The 27,602-nt window shown below is 32.3% G+C and overlaps 2 protein-coding genes across 2 annotated transcripts in view; one reads left to right on the top strand and one right to left on the bottom strand.

The window, feature by feature from the left end:
- Nucleotides 1-2,994, bottom strand: part of LOC130451768 (uncharacterized) — a 43,765-nt gene extending 40,771 nt beyond the window's left edge. The window contains exon 1 of the mRNA XM_056790995.1: nt 2,594-2,994. Coding sequence (XP_056646973.1) covers nt 2,594-2,601 — 8 coding nt within the window. The 5' untranslated portion in view covers nt 2,602-2,994. The remainder of the gene's footprint in view (nt 1-2,593) is intronic.
- Nucleotides 1-27,602, top strand: part of LOC130451767 (uncharacterized) — a 65,885-nt gene that overhangs the window by 6,655 nt on the left and 31,628 nt on the right. Inside the window, exon 2 of the mRNA XM_056790994.1 lies at nt 21,216-21,253. The gene's annotated coding sequence lies outside the window, so the exon portion shown is untranslated. The remainder of the gene's footprint in view (nt 1-21,215; nt 21,254-27,602) is intronic.

Here is a 27,602-nt window from a genome sequence, read left to right as displayed (position 1 = left end):
TAGGAAAGAAAGGAAAGGATAGAAAGGAACTGGAATCCTCTATCATCACCTGCATTTTTTTTATTGAGCTAAGTATTCTCATGAAATTATTAATAAGAAAATTAACAAAAAGATATTAAAAATTTATATTTATAATATAGTTAACTACACTCAACGTCAAAAATATTGAATCCCCTTCGACATATTAAAGAAACCATTTCTTAAAATACAAAAAAAAATACAATAAACGTATTTTGTTTATTGAATATGTGCGACTGAATCATCTGCAGTCTAGTAATGAAATCCCTCATGTTTTTAGTTGGATTCACATCAGGAGAGTTGGGAATTCCCAAAAACATGTAATTTACTGAAGTGAAATAACTAGGTTCGATCGAAACTTTTTGTCAACACGAGACGTAATAAAAAATACGTATTGTAGCAGCTACTTACACTGCATATATTCCAACACTAGTATGTCTCGGCCCCATGTGTTGAGACAAGTTTGTCCTTCAGGCTACAACAGCGGCTGTAGTGAGATCGTGTTTGCAGGGTGTCAAGAAACACGCATCTTAAACAGTGCAATAACATTTTTTGGAATTTTGAAATCTCTATGGTGATAATATAGTAACTTCGAAGACGTCGACTTTAAAATCAGATGAAATAAGTACAGAGTGATCAAACTTGTTCATTCAAATCGGCGGTTGACTATTCGAGGGCTCAGTAAAGATCTTGAAAACTCCTACTTTGCAAACTAAACAATTGATGTCACATCTCAAATGAATTAGAAGAAAATCGCGGTTCAATTTACGCATGATTGAATGATCTATGCCGCGTTTCGTTTGCTATGACCCTGTGACAAAAATTGTAACTCAACTCGCACTCGTACCCTCATATTCGAATATTTCCTTCGATTATGAGACCATAGTGAGAAATCAGAGAGATTTTAAGGGAAATAACTGTGAACTCAGAATTTTATAAGGGGGTACTGGAACGTTTATGAGGAAAGAAATTTGGAAATGGACCAACGGCTTCATTATTCATCATGACAATGAGCCGTGCCACAATTCAGTTTTCCACGTTTATTCGCCAGCTTTTTGTCATTAAGTTAGGACAGTTGCTAGTTTTTTTTTCATACATAAGTCACAGTAGATTTTTTTATTACACCTCGTATTTATAGTATAATGTAACGGCAGCGTATGTTTATAAATAAAGATGGTGTAGAAGACATTAACTCACCTAAATACTTAAAAATATATACTGGACAAACAGAAAAACAGCAAGAAGCCTAAGTAAAAACTACATAAATAAAAAAGAACGAAGAGTGAAGTGTTTTGGTTTATTGGCATTTGTAGTTTAGTCGCGTTGAAAACCAGTCAACTAATTGAATTTAACAACGTTTCACGAGCCCAATGTTTGCTTTAAAACAAGATAAATAATATTTTCTCTTTAGCTTTAATGTTTTTAGTATAATCTATTAAGGTTTCCAAAAAACACGCTATTACATATTAATGTGATTCACATTAGTGACGTTTTTTATCACAACGAATGGAAACATTTTATTTGTTATTGAAAATGAGTAGTTATAAAAGTATTAATAGGAACTTTAGGTCACTATGAAGAAAAGAGCTAAGGCAGAGAAGAAGTAATAGAGAATGATGACTTTATGAATATACCGATGATAAAATTTAATGTTAATGTTAGAGATGTTTAAATCTCACTGTATCCTTCCTGCCTTCGAAAACGGGCCAAAGAATCGGATTCTACCTCCTTGAAACCAAAATAAAAAATACACTTCAAATAGCTGCAGTAATACAGTGTAATGTTCATGCAAATACATTTTCACATTATTATTATACCGCTCCAGCTCAAAAAATGCTTGTTTATTCACAAAAACGTTCAATGGTAAATATTTTTACGCTCCTCAAACACCTCATTGTTTGATGATATGGAAATTAGGCCAAATTAATTACCTGACGTTCGATTTTACAAAGTATCATAGGTACCTGAGTACAGAACGCAGGTAAGTATCCGAAAATGGAAAAGGGCCAATGGTTTTCATTAAATCAGTACATTTTAATACAATAATATACTTACAAATAATATATAATTAGATTAAGAAGTGCGATAAATCAAAAAGGGCAACATTAGCATGAACCTGACACTAATAATATCAATTGACAAATAATTTCCCATTCCTGCAATGACGTGGACGACATAGGTGACTGCCCACGGATTATGGTCAAGAAAATTGAAGATTCATGAAGAAGCCAAAGGCCCTCACTATTCAAGATTTGGGGCGCATTAAACGCAATATTATTGTATTTGGAACTGAAACAAATATCGATGTGCGTTGTCCTATCGATGTTAGTTATGCAGATGGCACATTTGAATATTTGCTGAAATATTTATTTTCACGCTGCACGGATATGTAAACCACTAAACATGTTCTTTTAGTATTTTGTTTACTAAAAAATAAGTCACAAGGGATCATTCACAATGCTGTTCAAACTATTTGGAATGCTATTGATGTAGTGTCTACCTGGCGTAATCTACCTGCAATCTGGTCGATTGTACAACCATCCTTTGCAATCTATTGGTATCAATTAATACGTACCTATTCATCTGCCCATCCTGATAATAATAATCGCACAATCGGTTTGCTTTTCTTCGTTTTGTCACGATAATGCAATTTAAATGTGAACAAAAATTTTATTAATTTTGAAAATTAATATAAAAATGACTGTTTTATTAATCTCAGTGTGTTACATAGTATTTTAAATTGTAAAGCATACTACTTATAACCATTGTTCATAACTAAAACATCAACAGTTTTATCTACTGAATTTAATTACCACTCACTAACTCAGTATAATTTTTTATCGGTGTTTAAATACGTAGCTGGACACAATGGAATAGAGATAACGAAAATGCATTAATAACAGTTTCTGATGTCTAATGTACAGTCAACACATAAAGTAAAATTTTTGTAGTTTCTTTGGATTAGGAGAATTCCTTATTTTATATTTTATAACTGACTTTTTGGCCTCGATTTTGTCCTGTCCTGTCAGCAATCGAGTTTAATTCGAGTTTAATTAAAATTTTCCACAATTCTCAAAGACTGACGACAATGTAATAATTCGTCAAAATATTTGATTATCCTGATTAGATTCGTCATAAAGTTCTCTTTGTACCTTTTGCATGATGTAAGAAAGGTACAGCTTGTGGGTGAATTACATAAGCGCGTCCCAGACTTTACTAAATCGAGATGTAACCTTAAACACATCTGTACATATTAAAGACAAGCTTAAAATAACAAATTGAAATAAAAAAGAGTTATACTTAACTAAACCAAACGCTTTTGTAGCTTAACATCACTCATCTTGAAAGAGTTATTTTTTTAAAACTTTCTCCCTTTATCTGTGCCCATACTTTTTCAATCAAGTTTGGATCACAATGATATGACTATCTAACTACCAGTATCCCACGATTTTCTGCAATTTCATCAATCTCATATTTTTTTGAATTTTTTCTTATGAAAAAAATACAAAGAATATAGTTTTTATCTCGCAGAAACTTTTTTCTGTAAATATTTTTTCAACAACTTAGTTGTGGGCAATTTTTCTATGTCTTGAGTGATAACTTGCATTCTTCATTACTATTATACAGTTCTGAGGAAACAGGTCTATAATTTGTTCGAACCATTCTTTAAAAACATAACATTCATGTCCTCATGCTAGTAATCGGAACGAATAGATTCAAAAATCAATAAATCACCTTTAACAAAACCGTTTGAACAGCCGATGTGTACTATTATCAGCTGTCAATCTACGTCCCTTTCCTGTTGATGGATTTACACCAGTAGATAAATTATTTGAAAAAGTCTGTCTTTTTTGAGAAAGGTTAGCATACATATCTTCTGATAGAGAAGGTAAGACAAGCTTAATTCCAAATTTTCATACAAATCGATGTTGCTCGTAAAAATCGCGAGAAAATACCCTACTTTTAGTAATAGTGACTGGACTATAGTTCGTTGAAATAATGATGAAATGCGTAACTTACAATATATGGTATATTCCATGTACAGATAAATTCCAATACTGAAAACTATGCAGTTGGTTCACTTCGTTTATTCATTTATAATATGAGCATTCAGTTAAACAAAAAATTCGACGTATTTTCAGAAATTCTCTTTATACATTGGTATTTCAAATTTTTACGCAATTTTCCTATATGAAGTCATTAAATTTGCAAACGTTTAATATACAGTATTGGAGAAAAATACGGCATGTAGCAATGCCAATAAGATTTTTACCGTAGAAAACCTATCAGCTGATATTGCAGATCCTAACTCAGAATGAAAATCCTATTACAATTTCCACACGTTGAATTCAATTTGCTGTGGATATTTTGAATTTAAAACATGATCAACAAGAATAAGCTATTTTTAAGCTGAAACCTCTTTAACCTATCAATGACGCTGCTCGTGAGAATTAATAGTAGACGGCAATTTTGAGAAACAAATAATTTTTAATGTTAAAAAACCATAGACAAATGAAACATGGTAGAAAGGATCCTATCATATGACTACGACAGATTAACTCGATCAGTTACCGAACAACAATTAATGTACTCTGTGGTCACGTAATTTGAAACATAGTTTCCGAAATTTTGTAGGCACTTGTCAGAGCGTGGCCCAAGTTTTGTATACCTTCTTCATAGAAAGCTGCCGTCTGTGTATTCAACCATGTTCTTTCAACTTGTCATCAGTGCTGGTCACTAAGATTTTAGGTACAAGAAGGGATGAAAATCACTAGGAGTTCGGACTCTGTGGAGGATAATCAAACACCTCCTAGCTAAATTCCTGCAGGATTTTTTTGTTAGGTTCGCATCGGACATTATCGTGGAAAAAAACAACATGTTTTGGTAATAATCTTCGGAGCTTGTTCTGTATTGCGCGATGCAATTCCTTAATGGTCTCGTAGTAAACATGTGCATTTATTGTTTGGCTTCGTGGTGAGAAATAAATCAGCAAAGTACCTTTTCTGTCCTAAAAAACGGCGCACATGTATTTTTGAGGCGTCCAGATTTGGCTTAACTTTCATTGGGGACGAAGTATAGTTCTATTCCATTGATATTCAATTTTAGTGTGTCAAAAACTGAAGTGTACTGCCCATTCGTCGTTTTTTGCGTTGTTCACTAGAATTTTGGGTACCCAACGTGAGGAAAGTTTTTTAAATTTCAGATTTTTAGTAATAATTCCATATCAATAGCACTAATTTACGATTTAGCTCAAGCTTCTCTTCAATTGTGAGAACTAGTTCATCAGTAGAAACAGGTGTCCACATCGTTCTTCATAGTCCATTTGATCACGTATTGAATTAAACTTTCTTATCATCTTCTAGTCATGCATTTTTTCGTTAAACCTACCAGTTTGCCGATCAATTTCACTTGGTTTAGATTTTTTTGCATTTGGAAAACGCAGCGCTCTGAAAATGACTTATATTTCTTTTCTTTGAGTCATAATAACTGCCAAGTATACTCAAAACTGCGATACCAGCGCTGCCGCTGATAGAAATAGAAACGGAACTTTCATTGTGGATATATCTTGTATATATTTGTGTATTTTATACTTCAAAACATTACTAATAAAGTTATCTTCAAAAAAAGTACAATTTACGTTTGACATGGTTAGATATGTTTCCACAAACATGAACTCATATCTTTTTCTTTGCTGTCTGAAGCTTTCATCAGAAACTTGTTTGCTAGATATGAAATTATATATTTGTACAAGATTTCAAGATAAATAATATTTCCTGTACCTTGAATATGACTTACTGAACCATCAATATCTTCAATTCCGTCTATTATTTTTGTTTGTTTTCTTGTTTCTATAGTCTTATCGACATTATTTCTTGTATTCAATTGTTTCGATTAACTTAATTCAAATGAACATGCGCTAAGTTAAAATCATAGTAATAAGCCCGCCTCTAGCAGCAGAAAAACGTGCTAGACTGTGAAAGTATATGGAGATGTATCTTCTTCTAGACTCCACTTTAAAAAGTATCGAATACTCAAATTTTTGTGGGCTCCACCTGTAAATCTTGCCGCTGTTTTAATACTCAAAGATGGGTGTAGGAATACAGATGGTATAGATTCTGAATCAGTTCGTAACCAGTCTAGGATCGCTGTAATACGAATGCTTGATTCCGAACGGATTCTGGATTTAATTTTTGTCATTTGTGTGTTAAACTAAAAAAACTTATATAATGAGAGACACTTTTAGGTATTGCGCATAAGTAATTGAACCTAACAAAAATCAAATAACTGCTATAGCCGATTATGAATCAATAACGATTTAAATCGATGTGACGTGCCAACACGAAGTAGTCAAACTACAGTAGCGCAAATTGCACTGGGAACAAAAAAGATATGACAATGAAATGAGTTTATTTTCAGATTTCATTTTATGTTGACCGTGATAATTAACATTTATCTAATTTAAATTATAAAAATAGTTTCATAGTGGAAACAAAAATTTTATTATTAAAATAAGTTACGAATAAATTATGATTACATAAAGGTATGATTATTGTTCATACGTAATTGATAATGTCTTACCATTTCTACAGAGAGAGTCTAATTTTGAATAAATTCATATACTGCTTTTTTACATAACAATAATAATGTATTCATAATGATTTTATTAAATGGCAACAATGTCATATTGATGGCTTTTTCTATAGTGTCCGTAAAGTTGTACTTACGTTAGGTTACTGCCAATTAACACATTTTTATTTATTACCATTCAGCAAAAAATGAAAAGTGACAGATGTATAAGAAACAAGTAATTATTTGCTCATAATGTTGTTATATATGACCATATCTTGAACGCTATCGAAATTCCTTTGGTCCTAAAAACTTCGCTTTTCAATTACCCCATGAAAAAGAAATACTTAGAAATAGATCTAGCGGTATAAGGAGGCTCACCACAGGGGCAGCTCGTGCTAAAAAAATTTTAGGTGTTCTGCGATGTTTCCGAAAAAGCTTATCTTGTAAAAGATTCGTAAAATTTTCATAGATTTCATCGATTGTTGTAACACAAGAGAAATATGAATCCCAATACTTAAATTTCCCAAAAAAACAACTTAAACATATTAACTTAACCATGTTGAGAAATTTAGCCGAAAATTTGAAAGTCCAAAAAAATAACGGCGACCTTAGAATCCGTGCAACCTACTCTGTTGACTGTCGATTGAACTCCGGTGTGAAATGGTAGAGCCATGTCACAATGTAACATCGACGCAAAAATTCGGTTTTATTGTGACCGAAAATCTCCAAACAGAGCTCAGAATCATCAATTCGTTATTATTTTTGGTCGATTGTGAGCTTGCGCGGCACCCACTTTTAACAGAGATTTCGCACACCCAAATATTTATTCACGATATGTCCAACACGTTCTATTGATCACTTTACGTTTATCACAAAATATTTTATGGACTTTTTGGATGTATTTGTCGATGATAACCTCTTTAGGGCATCCACTGCGTGATCATCCTCGGTGCTCATTTTGCTTCGTTTAAACTTGGCTAACCACTTCTCAGTGGTTAATTTTCTGAGGCGAAGTCCGAACAAGGCTTGGCTTCAATATTGTTTTGTTTTTGCCAAAAAGCAATGCTTTATCAACATAATAGATTCTTTTTTATCCCTTTTTTAAATTAACAAAAGTTGCTTCACTCATAATGCCATAACTCAAACTAATAGCTCGACAGCTGTCAAATTTATAAATTCAATGGGTAATATTCAATGCTTTACGTTCTCTTATGGCCACCATAAACTTTAGTATCGCTCAATAGTGTTGAAGAGCTTTGAAAAAAGATCCTGGATTTCAAAGAAATTGTTTTTCGAGAAAATTAAGATTGAGGGTTGGTGAAATTCTATATTCAAGAGAAATCCGTGTTAGCAAATCAGGTTAATATTGATTGGTTATCGTTTTCCGTTTTTCTAAGGAATTGATGAAGATCACACTTCGAACTCCTACTGTCAAGCCATGACCTTACTGGTCTTTCCGATCTTGTGAGCAGTCTCCTCGGACGAAGTTCATTTTCAGACTGTGAGTCTGTTTATGGTGTATAATAGTTTATCAAGTTCCTTCTATTGTGAGATATCGACGACAAAATTCTTCACTTGATTATACGGCACCCACCCTACAGATAGCTTTTCATGTGAAACCTTTCGTACTTTTTTTCGAGGATCGCTAAGTAACAGACCACGGATTTTATCAACCATTTCTGAAGTTTAAATTGAAATTGACGGTACCGAACGTTCAGCATTATCCGTGATCATGAGGTCATTTTTACAAACATATTAATACTTACAAATTATTCCATAAGAAGCACTTTCAGGATGATAATCACATTTCCTCAATCGTTTTTCCAAGTAAAAGATAATTATTAATTAATACACGAAATTCTATATTCTCAACAACAAAAACAGTTGATTTCATATGTGTATTGAATCTAATCTATCTATCAAGTTCTGTGAAATTTGGACAGATGTCATCAGAAACATGGCAGAAACTAACAATATACCCTCTGAACAGCCGTTCGTCCGTGAAACCGCCCTCGTATTTGTTTACCAGTTAAAAAATGCTTATCGTGTAAGATAGATATATTAAAAGCAGTATTTATTCATTGTGTACAAAAGGATTGAAATAATATCTGAAATTCTACATCGTTGCGTGTAGATGTATATTTTAGATTGAGAATTTTAACTACAAGGTAATTTTGACTTCTAATTAATTATATCTGTTAAAATATCAAATAAAGTACACAAACGTTAATATCGTCATAAATTTCGTAAACTACGGTCGATTTTCTTAATTAATTACACTGCAACCTGCCGTTTCCACATTACTTCGCATTAAGGAAGCGATGGTTACATAATGGAATCGAAGGGAAATTATTAGATAAGTTCGCGGAAGAGATCCCATTCTGTTAGATTTCAAATTGTGCATTCCTGGTGCTAATAGAGCACATTCAGGATTAAAATCCTGACGCACAAATTACTAATTCTGAACTTGTTCTGAATACGTCCAATGTATCTTCGGACCTGAGCAAGGATTTTTTAATCTGACGTACGTGTATTCTTCCTACTTGCCATTTTTTCTTCTATGTTGAACGTTTTTCCACGAATTTGAAACTAACAGAAATTTTAGGTAGGCCGTAGACCATAAGAATGTCAAACTATAAATTCATAAATAATTCGTGGATGAATGCGTGTTAAGAACAAATTCACTTGAAGAAAGATTAGCAAAACAATCTAACTTGAAGCTTTCTTAGAGTCAAATTTCTTTCTCAACTTAATCTCTTTTCAAGTATATACATTTAGTCCATCGATGCTCTAACCTTTTTAACCTCAAATAATAGTTGCTTTTTTTCCTTAGAATAAGTGTTTACGCATGCGACACCCAATGTGTGGTTGTCTTACGCATGTATAATTATTCAGTCAGAATATGGCAAATGCCTTCTAGTAATATTTTGTGAATTTTCTCGATGATATCGCTGGTTGTCGCAGTTTTCGTCGTCGCTCGTCGTCAGCCAAGTTGATACGGTCACATTTGAATTCAACTGCCCAAAATTTTACGTTGGTAAATAATGACGCAGAGTCTCTGTAGACTGTGTTTAACTTTTCTTCCATTTTCGTAGGCGTATTGCCTATATTGCCAATACCAACAAAGTTCAGATTCAGACGTACTAAATCAAATGTGGCTTGCCGGAACTAGTTGAAGGCGTGAATGTGGTGTTTCTCGAAGCTTTTTGAGGTACCGTTATTATCTCCATCATTTTCCAAAAATATATCTTGCCAATAACCTCATCCCATTGGATCTGGAGAAGGCATACTTCTTCTATTCTCCTTGATCTGCTAACCAATGACTTGCTATAGCTGACATGGGAAGCCCACTGTATGTCCAAAATACGCGGACTCCTCGCTATTTTTCTGTTATGTGTCCCACTTCCCAAGGTGTTAGTACTACTCCTTCAAATGGGGAGGACATGTGCAGAGTCGATGCTCTGCTGTTTCCGTGGCCTGCTTGTAGAATCTACAGTTGTTGTCCTTTGTCATGCCTATCGTTTTAACGTGGTGTTTGACGGGGCAGTGACCTGTCAGAAGACCGACCACCAGTTTGATGTCGTTTCTGGTCATTAGCCTATATGGTTATGAATCTTTTGAATTGTCTTAAGCCTGGAGTATTTCTTCAGTGGAACTTCATTTGTCGAGTTTCTTTATTGATGTAGCATCTCATGAGCTCACAGTAGGGCTCTGGTCATAAGGAGTGGTTAGTTATGCTTTAAGAGTTCATTTGCACTCCCACGTTAGTTTGGACCACCCAATAAGGGATGCGTGTATGTTCATGGGTTTGAGGACTGTTTGGTATAACCAGTATACCATCTTGCCTGAATTCTTAAGTCTTGCCAACAAGTTTCTGAAAAGTCTATATAATTGCAGTGGCTTTTGAGAGTATTTTATGTAGATGATTGTGTTTCATCCAATATGACTCCTAGATATTTTTCTTCATTGGAAAGTATTAGCTGAGTTCCAATTTTCATCCTGGTGACCAACTCATAGGCCGCTACTTATTTTTGCCCGTACTTCTCTATCACTATAAGCTTGTCTATAATGTTATTTCGATTTCTAGCTACACCATCAAATTGTTGCAAACCCTTCTTCATGTATAATGATGATAGTCAGGTAGTAACACTTTATTCTTTCAGTATCGACTGATTAGTTCTTTTCGCAGTCCAGAGAATTATAAACAATCTCCTGTAGCACCACATTTCAAATGAATTAATATATATATATACGCTTTTGAGCCGCATAAGAAGATTGAGAGAGCAACGTTATGACCAGATTCATTTTAGAGTTTTTGTTTATGTGTGAGCTTTCTCATATTTTAGTTATAGCATTACACTTTTGGTTTTCTTTTAACTTCGTCCTTTGACCCCAGACATTTAAAGCTGTTTCCAGAGATCGTCAAGCAAATGGGTTCTGTTAGGCTTATCCAATATGCTTAGTTTTGTTTTGGTTTAATGTTAAATCAAAGTTTCCACTCTTCCGCTCTATTCTGTTTAGAAGAACCGCCATTTCTTATTCACCTAGAGAATTTCTCATAATAGCTTCGCCATAAATTTTATACAGTATAGGTGATAAAACACCACCTTGTCTGACACCTCTTTATAGGTGGAAGGTTGATTAAGTCACCTTGAGTGCTTCCGATAACTTATTCCAGTTGACAAAGTTGAAAGCTTTGTTGTACTGTATAAAGCACATAACCATGGAAAGATGGGAGGTATTAACATTATAAAAATAATTCTTTAAACTGTGGAATAAAAATAGTGTAGGCCAGTGTTATTTAAGCACACATTTGTCAATAATTTTGAAAACGGTTGATCGGCAATTGATTTAAATGAAATTTTATGAGCAAAAGTTATTTTTAATTCATTAATGCAGCTTAATACAAATAAATATGCTACTGATAAGATTCCCTAAGTTTCTCTACAGTGTTGCCTTCACAACTTCATGTGTGGTAGAAACGTTGCTAATGGTAGTTCGTTGAATTGATGATTGATAGTTCCTTTATCTAGAATCTTTTGTTGATATTTTTTTTTGTATACAATAAATACCGTTGGCATGAAGTCAATGTATTTAAATACCCGTTTTATGCACTTAGATTCTAATAAACAATTAAATGCTCATCAAGCACTTCATCGCACATTAAACAAATAATTAACCCGATTAAAATATTATCGTTTGAGAAGGGTCTTACAACTAAGAAAATTTGAGACACATTAAAATAAAATTCAAATTTATTTCTTGCGCTCGAAAAACTCGATTCTCCTAAATTATTAATTTATACAAGTTCAACTTAATATAATCGACTTTTCATGGTTAGAATATCTGTCATAATAAAAACAAAACTGTGTACGTTATAATTTAATGACGATTGTGGCACTATAAATTTCACAAGTCATTTTTGATAATTTTCTGATCTTTGATTCTAAATTTTATCAATATCAGTTTTTATCGAGATAAGACCTCTTTTTAATTATGCTGTAAAAAATGTGAACGACAAGTAATCGAAAAAAACGTCGAGGATTTCAGAAGTACATTTACATTGTCTATCGCTAGTTTTTTATTATAAACAAAGTGAAGCAAAAGTAACCAGCTAGCGTAGGAGGTTGATATTGTGTAGAAGTTCGAATAAAATATAAATGAAAAGGTCTGATAAGAGATAAGAGGTGAATATCGGAAGGCGAACCTTTCAGCCATTATATCTTTAAACGCACGCATTTTGGTTAGAACCAAAAACCTCCTGGAAATAGATAACTACCACATCATAAGTATATCTTGCTCTGAATTGTAGTGGCGTGCACATTTTATATGAGGGCCATTCTGTATATTTTGAAATGTCATGAAACTCGAGTAGTTATAGCTACCAACACTACATTTTTAAATCTCCCAATTCTTTAGTTGCTGTGGCTACAGTTGAATAGTGGTTGTTCGTTGTAAAATAATAACAAGTGATGAATTATTACACCATTTGATGATAGTCCTATCAACCTGGATTCACGAAGATTTACTAACACCAACAATGGCAAAAAAGGAAATATTTGCGAAGAGAGTGATGTACGCAATTTTATTTCGTAGTACACATTAGTGAAAGCAAGTAAGATGGAAGATACACGTGCAGTAACATCAAACTGGTACACCACAAGATGCTAGCTTGCATTATTCTTGGATTAATTTTGCATTATAAGTGAAAGACTGTTCTCATATGCCGAAAAACTCATTGGCGTGTACCAAACGGGATTTAGACCAAGTAGATCTACAGACTAAATATTTAACGTCAAAGAAACCTTAAGAGGGGCGTTGGAATATGGCGTAGATATTCACTTCATATTCGTGGACAGGTCTATGATTCCATCGACAGAGATAAACGTATAGGTATGTTATCATGAAAGAGTTCGGAATATCAGAAAAGTGATAGACGCAATCAGGTGGCCAATAACTTGAAGGGTCTTAAATGGGGTGATGGTCGAGCACTCATGTTATTCAATATACTATGGAATATATGAAAATCAATCTTCGAAACATCCTTAGTTATAGATCTGAGATATTAAGAAAAATATGTGGTTCGAAATGTGAGAACGGAACATGCAGATCCATATATAATCATGGAATACAAAGAACTGAATATCTAGGAATTTTTCAGAGTGCGAAAAGATGAAAAGAGAATGTCGAGAAAAATATTCTAATAAAATTTTAAAGGGCGTAGACTAATTAGAAGACATCGGAAGAGGTGGCAGAGAGAACTCGCAGAATTCAATCAGCTTTCAAAGGTAAGTAGCTGGAAAAGGACATCTTTGGCAATAGCAAATGTGACATATTCACATCAATGTTTCCATATCTCAAAACTTCAGTAGGAACCCTCGTATTATTGTTTTAAAACAGTATCCAATTTCATCTGTTAACTTTTCATTCTTCCACCACCTCAGTTTTTGTTTAAAACAACGTCACCATCATTTTTGAAATGTTACAATATGGTTTCATTAATTTCTTTCTAAGCTCTTTTTGATTTTATAACACAGTTTATTATCTGTCCAAAAACTAAATTTTACACCCTTATTAAGTTCCATAATTGTATTATAATTTGAGCGTACTCGCTTGTCAAATTGGGATCGATAAATCCAGCTAAGGCACACATAGAATAAAGGGTTTGAATATTAGTGAGCATTAAAACTATATATTATTTCGTAGAAAACCTTAGCGTAAGTGTGTTTTTAAATAACTTAAACAATTCGTAATTATTTGCGTTCGGAGCTTGCATTTACTAGTAGGGTATTTCAAAAATACTGTTTTAATGAGTTTCAGTCCATCATTCATTATTTTTAGACTTTTATTAAACAATTATTATGAAATGAAAACAATTTAATTTGAAAAGGAAAAAAGTTCAAATTGAACATTAGTTTCACCTGAAAACCCAATGTATTACCTAACTAGCCATGTTCACTGTTCTTAGAAAATCGTGCACACAATTCCTCGTCTTATCTTCCATATACACAAGTAGCGTGTGAAGATATCACTGAAATATATACCACTGTGATAATACACTCCAAGTAAGCAAATAGTTTTTATTCCACCCAAACAAAGAACATCAAGAATTTGCAATTTATTAAATATCTCTTCTTAATTACTTTATCAGCAAATCGATAAAGAATAGGTTCACATTCAAAACAAATATTTAACGATTTAATGAACTGAACTGAATGAAAAACAATTTTTTCAATCGGATACATTTTTTTGCAACGAAATATCTGTAATGTTAAGAAAAAATGAAATGAAAAAATCGGGCGATTTTGTCATGTCAGGTTTCTTAGCAAAATTACTGAAGGAAAAACTTTTAGTAGAAAAGTAGAAAAAGAAAAAAAAGAAAGTACCTTTCAATTTTTCGTCATTAGTGATATATCAACAAGGTGTGCTTACTTTTTAGGGGTGAAAACTAACCCTCCTAATTATTTTTGAGTAAAAAGTAGCTAAAAAAGCGCCACGTGTTCATTCTTTTGATTCTGAAAATATACTAAATCGTGAATAAATATGGAGCAGAACCCTACAGGCTTACTTTGAATATTTCCTTACAGCTATAAAGCTCGTAATTTTCTATGCACTTCATTTTTGAGGTTGAAAGAGCTGGGAATAGATAGCTTAAGTACTAAATTAGAACTTCTAAGTATATCTCGTTTAAAATTTTCCGTAGAAAAATGAAAAAAGGATATTTATTACATTATTACACTATTCTTGTATTTTTTGCATAAATTCTATATATTTTTCCAATTATTGATCAGAAAAAACTTTTTTGAGGACATTATAAAAAAATCGGTGTTGCCCAAAAGAATTGCTACCCAAAAACCGTTGGTGACTGAACCATCAATAAAACTTCTTGAATTATCTCCATATCTTCAGTATTTTCAGTATTTTTTGTTATTTATATCAAATATGAACAATACGTAAACTCTAACTGACAAGACAGAAATAAAAGTTTTAAAAACTAGTATGTAGCAATTTACAGAAAGAATTAAGAAGCTGATAGTTAAGATAGTGTGATTTTTTTATTCTCTTATCGATAAAAAGAAATATTATCAATTACCATATTTTCCTATCTCATGATAGTTAATTCTATATCAATTGCGAACAAACAATTAACATACAATCACTGTCTGTAATCTATTTAAAACTGATAAATGATAAAAACTATTCATCATCCCAATTTTGTTAATTCCTACTATATCTACTCAAAATCAAATGTAATAAACCTTGCTATAGATGTAAGTTCTGTAGAAGGATGCAACGTGAACAATCAAATCAGAAGAAAAATCTTTTTAAGTGAATTTTATTCAAATAACATTATTCCAATCATTAGTGGTTTGACAGAATAGTGACTTTTGAACGGAAAAGCTACTATCCATTATGTTATTTTCAATATAATCACCTTTTGACTCCACACAGACGTGGATATGGAGGCAAGGGCTAGGCGCACATATACAACTTTCCATCGACTCAACTATTTAGTTGTGTAGGGTGCACATGCATAATCGAAGACCTGTGGACACTGCCCTTTTTTTTCAATTAATATCTGAATATTCCTTTAATGACTTAAGATACAGACAGGTCCCGCCATTTCTAGAGCACCCTAATAACTTTAAGTTCGTCTCAAATTCCAAAAATTGTTGGGTGATTAAAAGTTGTATGTGTGCGCCTAGCCTAAGACATTAAATGGTAACGCCGGCGCCGTTGGCCTCATGAATGGACAGCCGCATTGTAGCGATAGAACAAAGCTCTTTTCTCTAACAAACGCGGCTATTTTCACTTAAGTATAACTTATTGACCGAAAAACGGATATAATGTTTAGAATGAACTTTTTCACCATATTTACTTCACAACGAAAACAGTTTTCTTTATATGAGGCTTGAAATTAATATATCCCTCAGATATATGTATAATTTTGACAGATAACATCAGAAATTTGGTGGAAACGAAGGAAACTTTAACAAATAAAAGGACAGTTACTTCTATTAACACCAAACAATCCAATTTTGTGAAGTCTCAAATTACAGCAATCCATCCCACGAAAGCCTTCTTGGTTACAGACAAGAATAATGGTATTATTTTCACTCAAGAATTGAGGATAGCTGGTAGCTATTTTTTCTGATTTGATACATCGCGCCGCTTTAATTTTTTGGGTCTGTTTTTCATGTTGTGCTTAAGTTTTGTCCAAAATTTAAGAAAGCTTGTAAAGTAAGGTTGGTAGAATGTCTTATTCTTTGTGGAAAAGTCGTCAACATGTGAAAAGTTACTCTTCCGCTAAACCACCCTGGTACTACATAAAATCGTCCCAAAACAATGAGACTTCGATTTTTCAATAAAATTTAACCTGCAGTTTGGAACTCTCAGTTTTCTGATATTTTTTTAAATTCGCTTAACGAGCGAGCTTATGACAGCTAAGGCAATAAGTATAAGTTACAATACATTATAGTCTATTTTTATGAATGAGAGAGTAATAAAATAATAAAAAAAGCATTTATAATCCATATCATTTCCTTAAGTAGACAGTTAAAATATTTTTTCAAATTATACCTCGACTATTTTCGTATGAAATAACATTTGTATAAATATAATGAATACATAAGGTGTACACTATTTTCACCTAATTAACCTGCTTATAACTAAAGTGCAATTTTTTCTAAAATATTTCATTTTTCGACAAGGTATGAACATTGTGTTACTGGTTATATAGGTATAAGGGTTTGAACTTTTGCTTGAACGATTTTTAAACATTCGTACGGTCATAAAGAGAAATTCTAATATAAAATCTCACCAGTATAAATACAGCTACTCCTTACAAATTGTCCAACTTCCACATTTTCTCTTTTCCTTTAATCGTATTAATAGATAATCAAGTTGCCCTTTGAGTTGATACAAACGAAAAATTGTTGGCGTTAATGAGTTGTAGCACCACTATATTTATAACAAGTTACGTTTTTTCTTATTCCTCACTGTTAAACAAAAGATAAACGGACAGCGATTTGCATCACCTCAAGAAGCCATTGAAAAGTAATAAAACACTTGTTTGTTTCTGATTCACTTCTTGAAAAAACATAAAAGACAATCCTCGTACACGTTTTGTATGGCATCCAAGGGTGGTAAGTTGACTCCCAGCCCATCCTCGAGGGCAATCAATACCTTCTTGGTAATTTTTACTTACGTCCTTCATGTATTCACTTGAGTTATGGAATTTAAAATATATTATATGCCCTAATGGCACCAATGGCGTAGTTGGGCACTCAGAAAATATGTTTTATAAGAAGCTTTAGCTTTCGGAAATCGGTATACTATATTATTTCTCAATATTTTTGAAAGCTAAGATCAGTGGACATTATTTAAGTCATTATTTATTACTTATTAGTTACGGAATTAACTGGCGTTCAACACGCATATTTGGGATTGATTTTCTTATATAAAGAAGCAACTTCTAGCCATCAGATAAAGAAAATAATATAACATATGAAACGAATACTTATTGTGTTCGAAAAGCAGGATGCAGATGGTTAGAAAATGTTTAGAAAAAAGGCAGTAGGAAATCCAGAAGGATTAGGATTAGGAAAGAAGGATTAAATTTCTCTTTTGCCTCCAAAAATCATTGTCTCTTTCCAAGCGTACAACGTTCATAGTATTTTACAAGAAAAATATGTACGTGCTAAATTTGAAACTTCAATTTTCATGTCATGTCCCCTTTTCTTGCTGCGACACTGAGGATCCCAGTGGTTACAGCTGATCTATGAATCCCACTACTTTGTTTGCCCCTACTTTAGCGAGTATGTCAGCTACCTCGTTTACCTCCACTCTGATGTGTCCCGGAATCCATTGCAGGGTAACTCTTATTTTTTATATGTATATATATGTATGTGTGTGCATCGATTTCGAAACAAATTGAATCTACGTTCAAAATAAACAAACGACTTACGTTTTAAGTCGAGTGTGTCCAATACGTAGTCTGTGAATGACAGTGCTGTTACGTCTGGATAAACCAAAACTGGTAATTTAATTAACTGTTAGTTTAATATCACGCGGATCCAAAGTTACTTATTTCCAATAATTTGGACAGGTGCTTCAATTAGGTTTTTCAAGAAAGCTTTTATTTGGATATTAATTATTGTGGTCCGAAAGGTGGTTTCTTTTACAAGGCTTTTTCGTTACAAATAATCCCAACTTGAGCAGGAACCCTTATAATGGTGAACGAAGTATTTTGAATTTCCAGCAGTTCGTATTTATCAGGTCTGTCTTGCACTGAAGTATGTCTGTAAAAGTATAATTGATAATAAATCTACCCGTATGACTATTTGTAAGTTTGTATGTTGTTGAGCACATTTAAACGCTTGTCACGGAATCCATTGCAGGGTAACTCAATTTTTCTCGCCTAGCTCGATTGACGTGTTCAGATATTCCCAAACTAGCTTGGATTTCATGATATTGGAGCTTAAAGCTCAAATGGCTGCTTGGCTATCGGACAGAATGATGTTGTCCTGTTTGCGATGGTTCTTATCTAGATTGAACTGTACACATTTTTCAATTGTATTTGTTGTTGAGCAATTTAAACGCTTGTAAAATAGCGAACCGTTATCGGTATAGACACTACACAGAGAGGAGATTCTATAGGATCCGATGTTTTCGTGATTGAGCTTCAGTCTTTGAGGCATCCTTCTATGTATGTATATATGTTTTCTACGTAACGAAGAAAAGTTGACCGAATTCGTATGTTTATGGCGAGGATTATAAATATTTTGAACAATTCAAAAGAGAGTATTGTAATATGATTTTCATTGAATTATGAAAAACTATTTGAGATAACTAAATTGTTTTAGGGTTATTTTAAATCAGCTGTTTACAACACACCGATACATGATATCAACAGTTTGAAGAATCGTAATAAAAAAACGTGTAATACTATAAGATATACGCCTCAAATATTTTAACGTGTTCGACACTCAATGAGACAGACATACGAGGGTTGTCTGAAATGTTTCCGATTTAACAAAGAAACAAATCCTTTTATTTTTCAACAGTCTTTTCTTAAAGTTTATTCACTTGGTCCAACAATGCTTTAACCTATTTAACTCTCGAAATACGGTTGTTTTTTTATCCAATTTCTCCCGTTTCGTTACCAAGAAATGATGCGTAATATTCTTTTTTTCATTGTTTACAATTTTTTTAAGTTAATCCATGGACACAATCCGATGACTGTTCCGATAAACGATAGCCAACACTATTCCGTCTAATGAATGCGTCTATAACCTTTGCAATCCACTGTCTTGACTGCTTTTTCAGGAGTGTAGTGGTGGATTCATCTACAGTTATAGATCGAGACATTTTGATAAAACCGCGTCAATAAGGCCTGGAAAATTTTCATTCGAATGCGTCAAAAGATAGCAACGCACATTTAATATTTCAGTCAGTATATGACAAATGTGTTTTTTTGGTATGTCGATAGCCTCTCTCGAACCTTAATACGGTCGTCTGTGAATTTTTTCGATGATATCGTTGGTAGTCGCATCTTCTTGTCTTCTGGAACGGTCGATGTCAGTTAAGTTCATACGGCCACGTTTGAATTCAACTAACCAAAATTTGACGATCGTAAATCATGGTGCGGAATTTGTCGAAAAATCTTCACTACGAGTCATTATATGATTGTGAAAATGAGAATGGCTGAAATTCTAGTGAGAATCTTTCAACACATGCGAAAGTTTATATTCTAACTTACATTTATAAGTAGTACTAACATCTTCAGGTTGAAGTCGGAAACTTTTCATGTAATTTATCGATGGCCATTTCCAAAATTTATTTTGAAAGAAGTAAAAATCATGAGATTGTGTAGGTACTATATATTTTTCTCCGAAACTATTGGTTCTTGAGAAAGAGTAAAAAACGTTTTCAAATGAACAGGCATTTCTAGTTATAATTACAAAAAACAAACTGAATCTCTAGAGAAGTCACTACAAAGTCTCTTTATAGGAATTATAACTCCGAAAATGATGAACTGAGGAGATTTTGTAATGGTGAAGACCCATAGTAGAAAGTAAAAGATTCACAAGCCGTGTGGAAAGTTGGGGCTTTTCGACATTTCGACTTTATCAAGGAAAAGGAGGGAGTAAGGTAGTTATTCGTTTATCAATCTTGGAATTGATTTGGTAGAATTCCAGGGAGTAGGAAGATTGAGGATTTAAGCTGATTCATTGCGTTGTTTTCTATTTTAGTGAACGAATAATCACTTCTCTTGATAATGACATCAAAGTGTAAGCCGAAACGCTGAGAAATTTCAATCTATCCTTTTTCATTTTTCTAATTCTTAGACCTTTATATGTTTTTATATGTAATTTTGATAAATTCGGCCTCTATCAATTCTTTTATTGGGATATGATCACTTACCACATGATTATCAAAATAAAATTAATTTTATCATACGAAAATTTCTCATGTTTCAAAATTCAAATAAAAAAATTGTAATTATTTATTGAAATTATAGGTCATATAGTTTTCTATACCTCCTTAAAGCAGTATATAATAGTAGCATTCGTCAATGCTCTGTGCCTCGGGACGAAAAACTGTAGCATGTCTGTCCAGGCTAGCTCGAGCAAAGGGGGTACAAATAGATCTTTCAGGTCGCAGTTCATGTAAAATCCACTTATATCTCAGTTCAAGTCGTTGCAAATTATTTTGGTATTATATGAACCATTTCCAAGAGATCTTTTTTGTACCTTACGTGTTTAAAGGATATTGAATTGTTATAATTATAAGTAGATATTACCTGATTTTCCAATCCAATCAATTTTTTTTATAGGATTGATGACTTAAATCCATTTCATAAATATCGAGATGTTTGTCCTATATAAACAGCATCACAATTATTACAAAAAATCCCTTATGTAATATTACTTCTTTTAATTTTTAGAATTTTGGATTTTAGTTTAATGAAATATTTTGATAATATATTACGTACTTAATGATTATTTCATATTTATTAAAATAATTTGATAACTGCTGAGAAAATTTATTTGTGTTTCGTTTTAAATCATTTTCTACCAACGTATTTATTACATGATGATATAAGATTTTTTTATTTATTCCAGCGTCCTGAAAAAGTGCAGGCTCGCTCTACAAAATATTGGTAAGTTTCTTTATACATTATTATTACGGATAATTTCTACTTACACACTATTCTTTCACGAAGTTAAGACGGGTCCCCTTGAATATTGATGTGCTCTTTCGAAAGTCTCCATTTCTCGGTGAAGTTGGAACCTGACTTGACTTTGTTAATATATGTGTCAATATGAATATTTTAGTGGGTGAATAGTGGGTATTATATCGATTTATAGATATATAGATTTTTGTTTTATTAAAATCAAATTCATGATCTTCATTTTTTTTGTGTTTATGTAGAGCAGTCGATGTATTTTTGGTGTATTCGTGACCATTTATTCTGTTTTCTAAATATTGCGTAGTCATTCCTATATAATTTTTGGACTATTCAAACATAGTATGGAATATATAATATTTGATTTGTTAGTGTCTTTAGTTTTGTTTTTTAATGTAGTGAAAAGTGGTGATAATGTGTTGTGTGATCTATGACTTATATTGATGTAATGTTTCGATAAAATGTTTTCCGATTTTTCTGATAGTTGGTATGTATAGGGGAGTCCTATGTATGTATATTTTTCTTTGATTGTATTTATTTGTGTAGTTGGATTTATATTGTTCTTATTGTGTAATTTATATGCACGTTGTTGGATGATTCTATTAATTTGATTTTCTGGGTATTGATTATTCTTCAAAGTATTTATGCTCTATCTGTTAATCCTATAACGACGCTGATTTTTTTGTGATTTGGGATGGCATGAGTTATAATTAAGATATTTTCCAGACCATGTTTCTTTTGTATAATATTCAGTTTTTATTTTATTTATTTTTATACCTGGCATAATATCGTTTTATTGAAATTTCGAGGTAAATACACTGATTCTAATACTATGTTTTTAAGATAACTACTAATATGTTTTATCTGTTCTACAAATATTTTAATCATCAAATAATAATTATTCTTTTGAAAATGCTCCCAAAGAAGGAGCGAAACGTTAACTTGTACATAAAATGTGATATTTTATCGAAGTTTCATTATTGTATCCTAACAACCTACGAACCCAAGAAATTAGAAAGAGGAAAAAATAAATTTATACTCAAATGGTTGAAGAAATCTAGTAAATGATGAAGTATTCATAATCTATATGCGTATCATTTCTTAAAGTAGACAGTTAGACAGTTAAAATATTTTTTCAAATTATACTTCGAGTATGTTTTTTTTTTCATAACGTATGAAGAATATTGTGTCATACTGATTATTTAGATATAAGGGGTTAAACTTTGATTTTTATCAATCTTACGATCATAAAGAATAATTATTCATCACTGTTATTCAGTTCGGAGGAAAAACATCTATTCTATATCATCATTTTTTAAAAACATCAGAAATTCAGGCCTTCATGGTGGTTACCGAAACTATTAGATTCAAAATTCAATGAACCACCTTTAACAAAACCGTTTGAAAAGCCGATGTGTACTATTATCAGCTATTACTGCTCCCCTTTCCTGTTGGTGAAATTAAACCAGTAGATAAATTATTTGAAAAAGCCTGTCTTCGACTTGTAATAGTTCCATCTTGGACCTCCTCACTATATGGAAAAACCGTGTTGCCGGTATAATTTTTCGGGAAGAGATTCTTGGAATAAAAACAAAATTTCTAACTTTAATTGGCAAATAATTAAAACACAGGGCTTTTGACCACTCCAAAAGATCAATAAAAGCCGAAAAACTTGTATTAGCTCTGGTACATTTATGAAAATATCTAAACTATTATGTAAAATTTGAAATGACCGCACTAAGTTTTGTAGGTTTTATTACTCTCTCTTAAATAAAAATAGATTATAGCAGTTATTCGACCTAAATTTACAATTATCTTAAACTGTATTTTCTTTTTCGAATCTGAATGAGTGTTTATAATGTTATGGCTATATAGAAACTATTCATACTACTCTCACCTCTAATTTCATTTCGAATTTTTTTAATTATAAAACCCAGATAAAACCAACTACTTTCCCAACAAATTCGAAGGAGTAGATTTAATTCATTATTCGTCGCGGTATTAGCCGGACAAATAGTTGCTTTTTCCTTCGAGAAATGGTCGGACCATGTTTCAAACTGTTATAACTTGAAAAAAACTTGAGTTGAGATGAAAATTATTTATATATGAATATATTAAACGCACCTCGTATAAATATCAATCAAATTTTATTTATACCTATAGATAAATGTATAGAATAAGCACGGTGATGTAATTCAGTATGCTTGGTGTTATCAATTGCTCTAATACTTGAATATGCAAAGAACGAAATATAAATTCCTTAATATTATCTCTATTTCAAGCACTTCCATATCTCCTCTGCCTTTAGACGGTCAAAGAAGCTCAAGGTAGCCTTCCAATTTCGAAATTTTAGATATTATAAATCATTTTGGTTTTTATTGAACTCAATTGTTTCTTTCTATATCATTTGCAGTTTTTATTACAATTTACTTAAAACACTACCATGCATTTGCGAACAGAATGACAGATTTATTTCCGTTCTTGTGTGTTTTTAGTGAAATTTATATAGTGTGTGATTGAAAATGTCTTCATTTTAATTATTATGAACCTACAGTTTGTATTAATTGTTTTATACAAGCCTCTATGGAAAAAATAGAGTTGTGGGCGCATAAAAGATTTTGACCAATTTTGCATATAAAAATTTTTCGTACGGACTCTCTTCAAGAATTTCTACAGATTAAACAACAGCACGAATACTTAACCCATGGTCAAATCGAATCAGGTTACCAATTTTTTAGATATTGTCAATCGTTTTGGACGTAGAAGGATTATCCCTACAGTAATCAACTAAAACATTTTGCAAACGCTTAAATCACTTACAAACACAATAACTTTCAATTAGTAACTTAGTCAGAAGGTGAAATAAAGAACAACTCTGATGTGAATGGTTACGTCTATACTGATTTGTTTACGTTAGCAAGAGGTACGGCATTCGTGAACGAATATTTCACATTATCTGTCGGTTACTGACATTTGGTGCGTGCAAACGTTATTCGATAGTTATACCACGTATACCTGGAACTTTAAATAGAAGGCATTCTTAGTATATAACTGAGTTCGTCTTATTTTCCATATTTGTAGGTATTTAAAAGTTGTTAAGAAACAAATTTACCTGCGTGTTCACTGTTAACAGAAACTAATAATTATAAACAAATGGTTTAATTATAGAAACCAAGATTAACGTGAGATAAGTAATTATCGATGAAATATTTCCAGATATTGTTTGGGTAACTAAATCTCACGTTTTTGATAACAAAGAAAGAAAAGTATTATAGATATTTTAAAATAATTTGACTTTTTCAACGGGCCGTAAGGTAGAGTGCGACAGCAAGAATGTTATCAAAGTTCGAATATTGGAAATGGTGATAACGTTACATGAGATACAGCAGTTTTTACTTTCTTATCTAAACTTGTACCAAGAATGTTCCCAGTTATATTTTTAATTAAAACAAAAACATAACGAGATATAATGTAGTGGTGGTGGCACACTACAGTAATATTGTCAGTTCCTCCTTTTCCGTGTCACATATTAGTTAACATTTTTCGTACCTGGAGAAGAAAAGACATCTCAAATTATTTTACTTTAGTCAATTATTTGTATTGTGTTGTTATGAAAAATGTCCATTATGCACAGTAAATCAACAAAACATTAATGTTGAGTCAAAGGCGATGAAATATTTTTTTTCACAATATTTGATCGTGCGAGGCATATTACTCTGCTTTTGGTAATCTCACTTCGCCAACTTAAGAGGTTTGAACCTCTTAAGTCTTCTTGCTATTCCTGTAGTATCAAAAAAACTGAATTCTGGATTCACGATGTTTTGGCCCCTAATTTGAAGCCATTATCAAGAGAAGGGTGGGGATAGGGTGGTTATTCTTTCATTGGTAAGAAGCTACCCGATTCCGTGGTCTCAATTTGCACGCAATGGACCACCCCTTTTTTTGGTTGATTACAAGGCCTCGATATGCCTACTCCTTGGAATTACACCAAGGAAATGGAAAATAGAAAATCTATTTTACTACATTTCTTTCCCTCTCTCTTATTAGGGGCTGTTTTCTGCCATTATGTATTTACAATGAAATAATAAAAAGTAGTCTATGTTAAGAAACTGAAACCTATGTTTTACTGTTACAATATTAATAAATCCTCATTCTATAAAGCGGTTTCTTTCTGTGTAGTATAATTAAAATATGCATTTTCTTTGCTTAAACACAAAATTTTTTACCTTCCGCCATTCCTTTCTCAGTAAATATTTTTTTCTCACCACTTTCTTATCAAAGAACTGTGTGTTAACTTTTGGCTATTTTTTGCCTTTCCTTCTTGTACCACAATCAAATCAAATTTAAAATTAATTAACAATCATTACTTTAGAAACATTATGGAAGTAAGGCTACTGATTTGTTTAGCAATGCTCTCAATCAAAGCAACTGCAGCTGCAAAAATTAATTAAAAATCGTTACTAGTGAACTTAAAACCGAAAAAAGACACTTTTGTAAAAAATGAGAAAAACATTTTTTCAAATATATATGCTTTTCAATTTCCTTCCTGAACATATTCTTTCGTATCTAATTACCTGTGTAGTATTTGTTAACAAATTTATAAATAAGTTTTTCAAATTAAAATGTGCAAACTTGGTGTTTGCTTCATTTACATAAAATGGGCTTAATACGAACAAAGGTCGACATCTGATTTATGCATGGTGAAAAAACCGCAAACAAATCAGTTTTACAGGGTATAGGATAATGGTTACAATAATCAATAGCCCAATTTCAAGAAAACCATACAGTAACGGAGAGTTAAGGGGATGAAGCAGAAATTGATATTGATGTATAGTTTTCATAAACATATTTGTTATTTCTTACTTTAGATGGAATGACTAACACTTTCAACATAACAATCGAGCGAGTATTGTTACAATTTCTTTTTTTCGGCTATCTGGTGGCAACCTTAGGCTCTGGGTAGCTCACATTGAAGGGTTTGAGGGGAAGAGTGAGGTTAGTTGGATTTTTGTGGTTGGGATGAGGATTTTATTCATGTGAAGGAAGAGATCTATTAGGTTTGGCACTGATATAGGCAATTCTCCTCTGCAGCCCTGCAGAATATATGTATACTGCAATAGGATAAAAAATAAATAATTTAGAATCGAGGAATGCAAATGAAAGAAACACCCGAAACAAAAACTGGTTCCCTGCAGAATGCATTTCCTATCGTCGGCCATTTAGCTGATAAACCGGTTCGCGAGGTTACAGGAAAACTGCAGAAAACTTTGAGCAAGGACGATCTGAATACAGGTGTCACAAAAAATTATATATTAAAAGGCTTTACTTAGAGGCGCCGCCTGATTTCTATCAAAATCCTAAATTTACGGTTATTTTTTCCAGCAAATCAGAAAATATGGAAAAAGACACCTACTTGTGTAATTTAATACAAAAATTTAATGTAGAAATGTAATAAAGACTCAAAAAAACTGCTTTATAAATATAAATCATGCAAATGTAGCCAAATAGATATTTAACTTCAAGGAAATGTTGCCGATGATATTATGTCGTGTTTATTTATGTTTTTCAAGTTTAATTATGTAATGTTGGAGCATGTTATTAGCACAAAATACACCGTTTTGAAAGTCTAATCCCAAAACCCATCCTCGCTTAACTTAATATTTATTGAGTGCAATGCACCGTGAACGGATCTTCCTGATTTAGGAAATCACAATGAATATTTCCAACGAAATTAAGTTTTCCAAATTTAAATCATTGGAAAATAAATAATAATGGAAATTTGTATACCTACTGCCCTTGGGGGTCCTTTTTTATCTTATTTAACAATTCATTTTAATAGAACCAAAACGAGGGTTTTTACGAAGAGTAAAACAGAAACTAACAAGTTCTAAACAACGATTGGTTTTCGAAATATTCATTGTTGGGGTCTATACATTTTTGCACACACTCAAACCAATTCTGAAAACATTTTTCCACTCCGAAGCTGATATCGTAGAAACATGGGTTTGAAAGTCTTCAACGGCCTCTTGAAGTGAAGAGAATTGACAATCTTTTGTTAGACATTGGGAAAAAAGAAAGTCATAAGGCGATAAATCAGGTGAATAGGGGCAATGAGATATTGATTCGTAATTTTACCTAGGAAATCTGCATTTATATTGAATATTTTGAACATTTTGTTATCTCACGTATGTTCATTTTCATGTGTACTTTAGATGACACCAAAAGACTTAATTAACGTTGAAATTTTTGCAGTTTTTCTAATTTTTAATTGAACTGTTTTAAACTAAAAGGACCATTTTAAAAAACCTGAATCACACTACCA

The sequence above is a fragment of the Diorhabda sublineata genome, chromosome X (assembly GCF_026230105.1).
Source record: "Diorhabda sublineata isolate icDioSubl1.1 chromosome X, icDioSubl1.1, whole genome shotgun sequence".
NCBI lineage: Eukaryota > Metazoa > Arthropoda > Insecta > Coleoptera > Chrysomelidae > Diorhabda > Diorhabda sublineata.
Note: the sequence above shows the minus strand (reverse complement) of the source record. Positions and strands in the feature narration are given on the sequence as shown.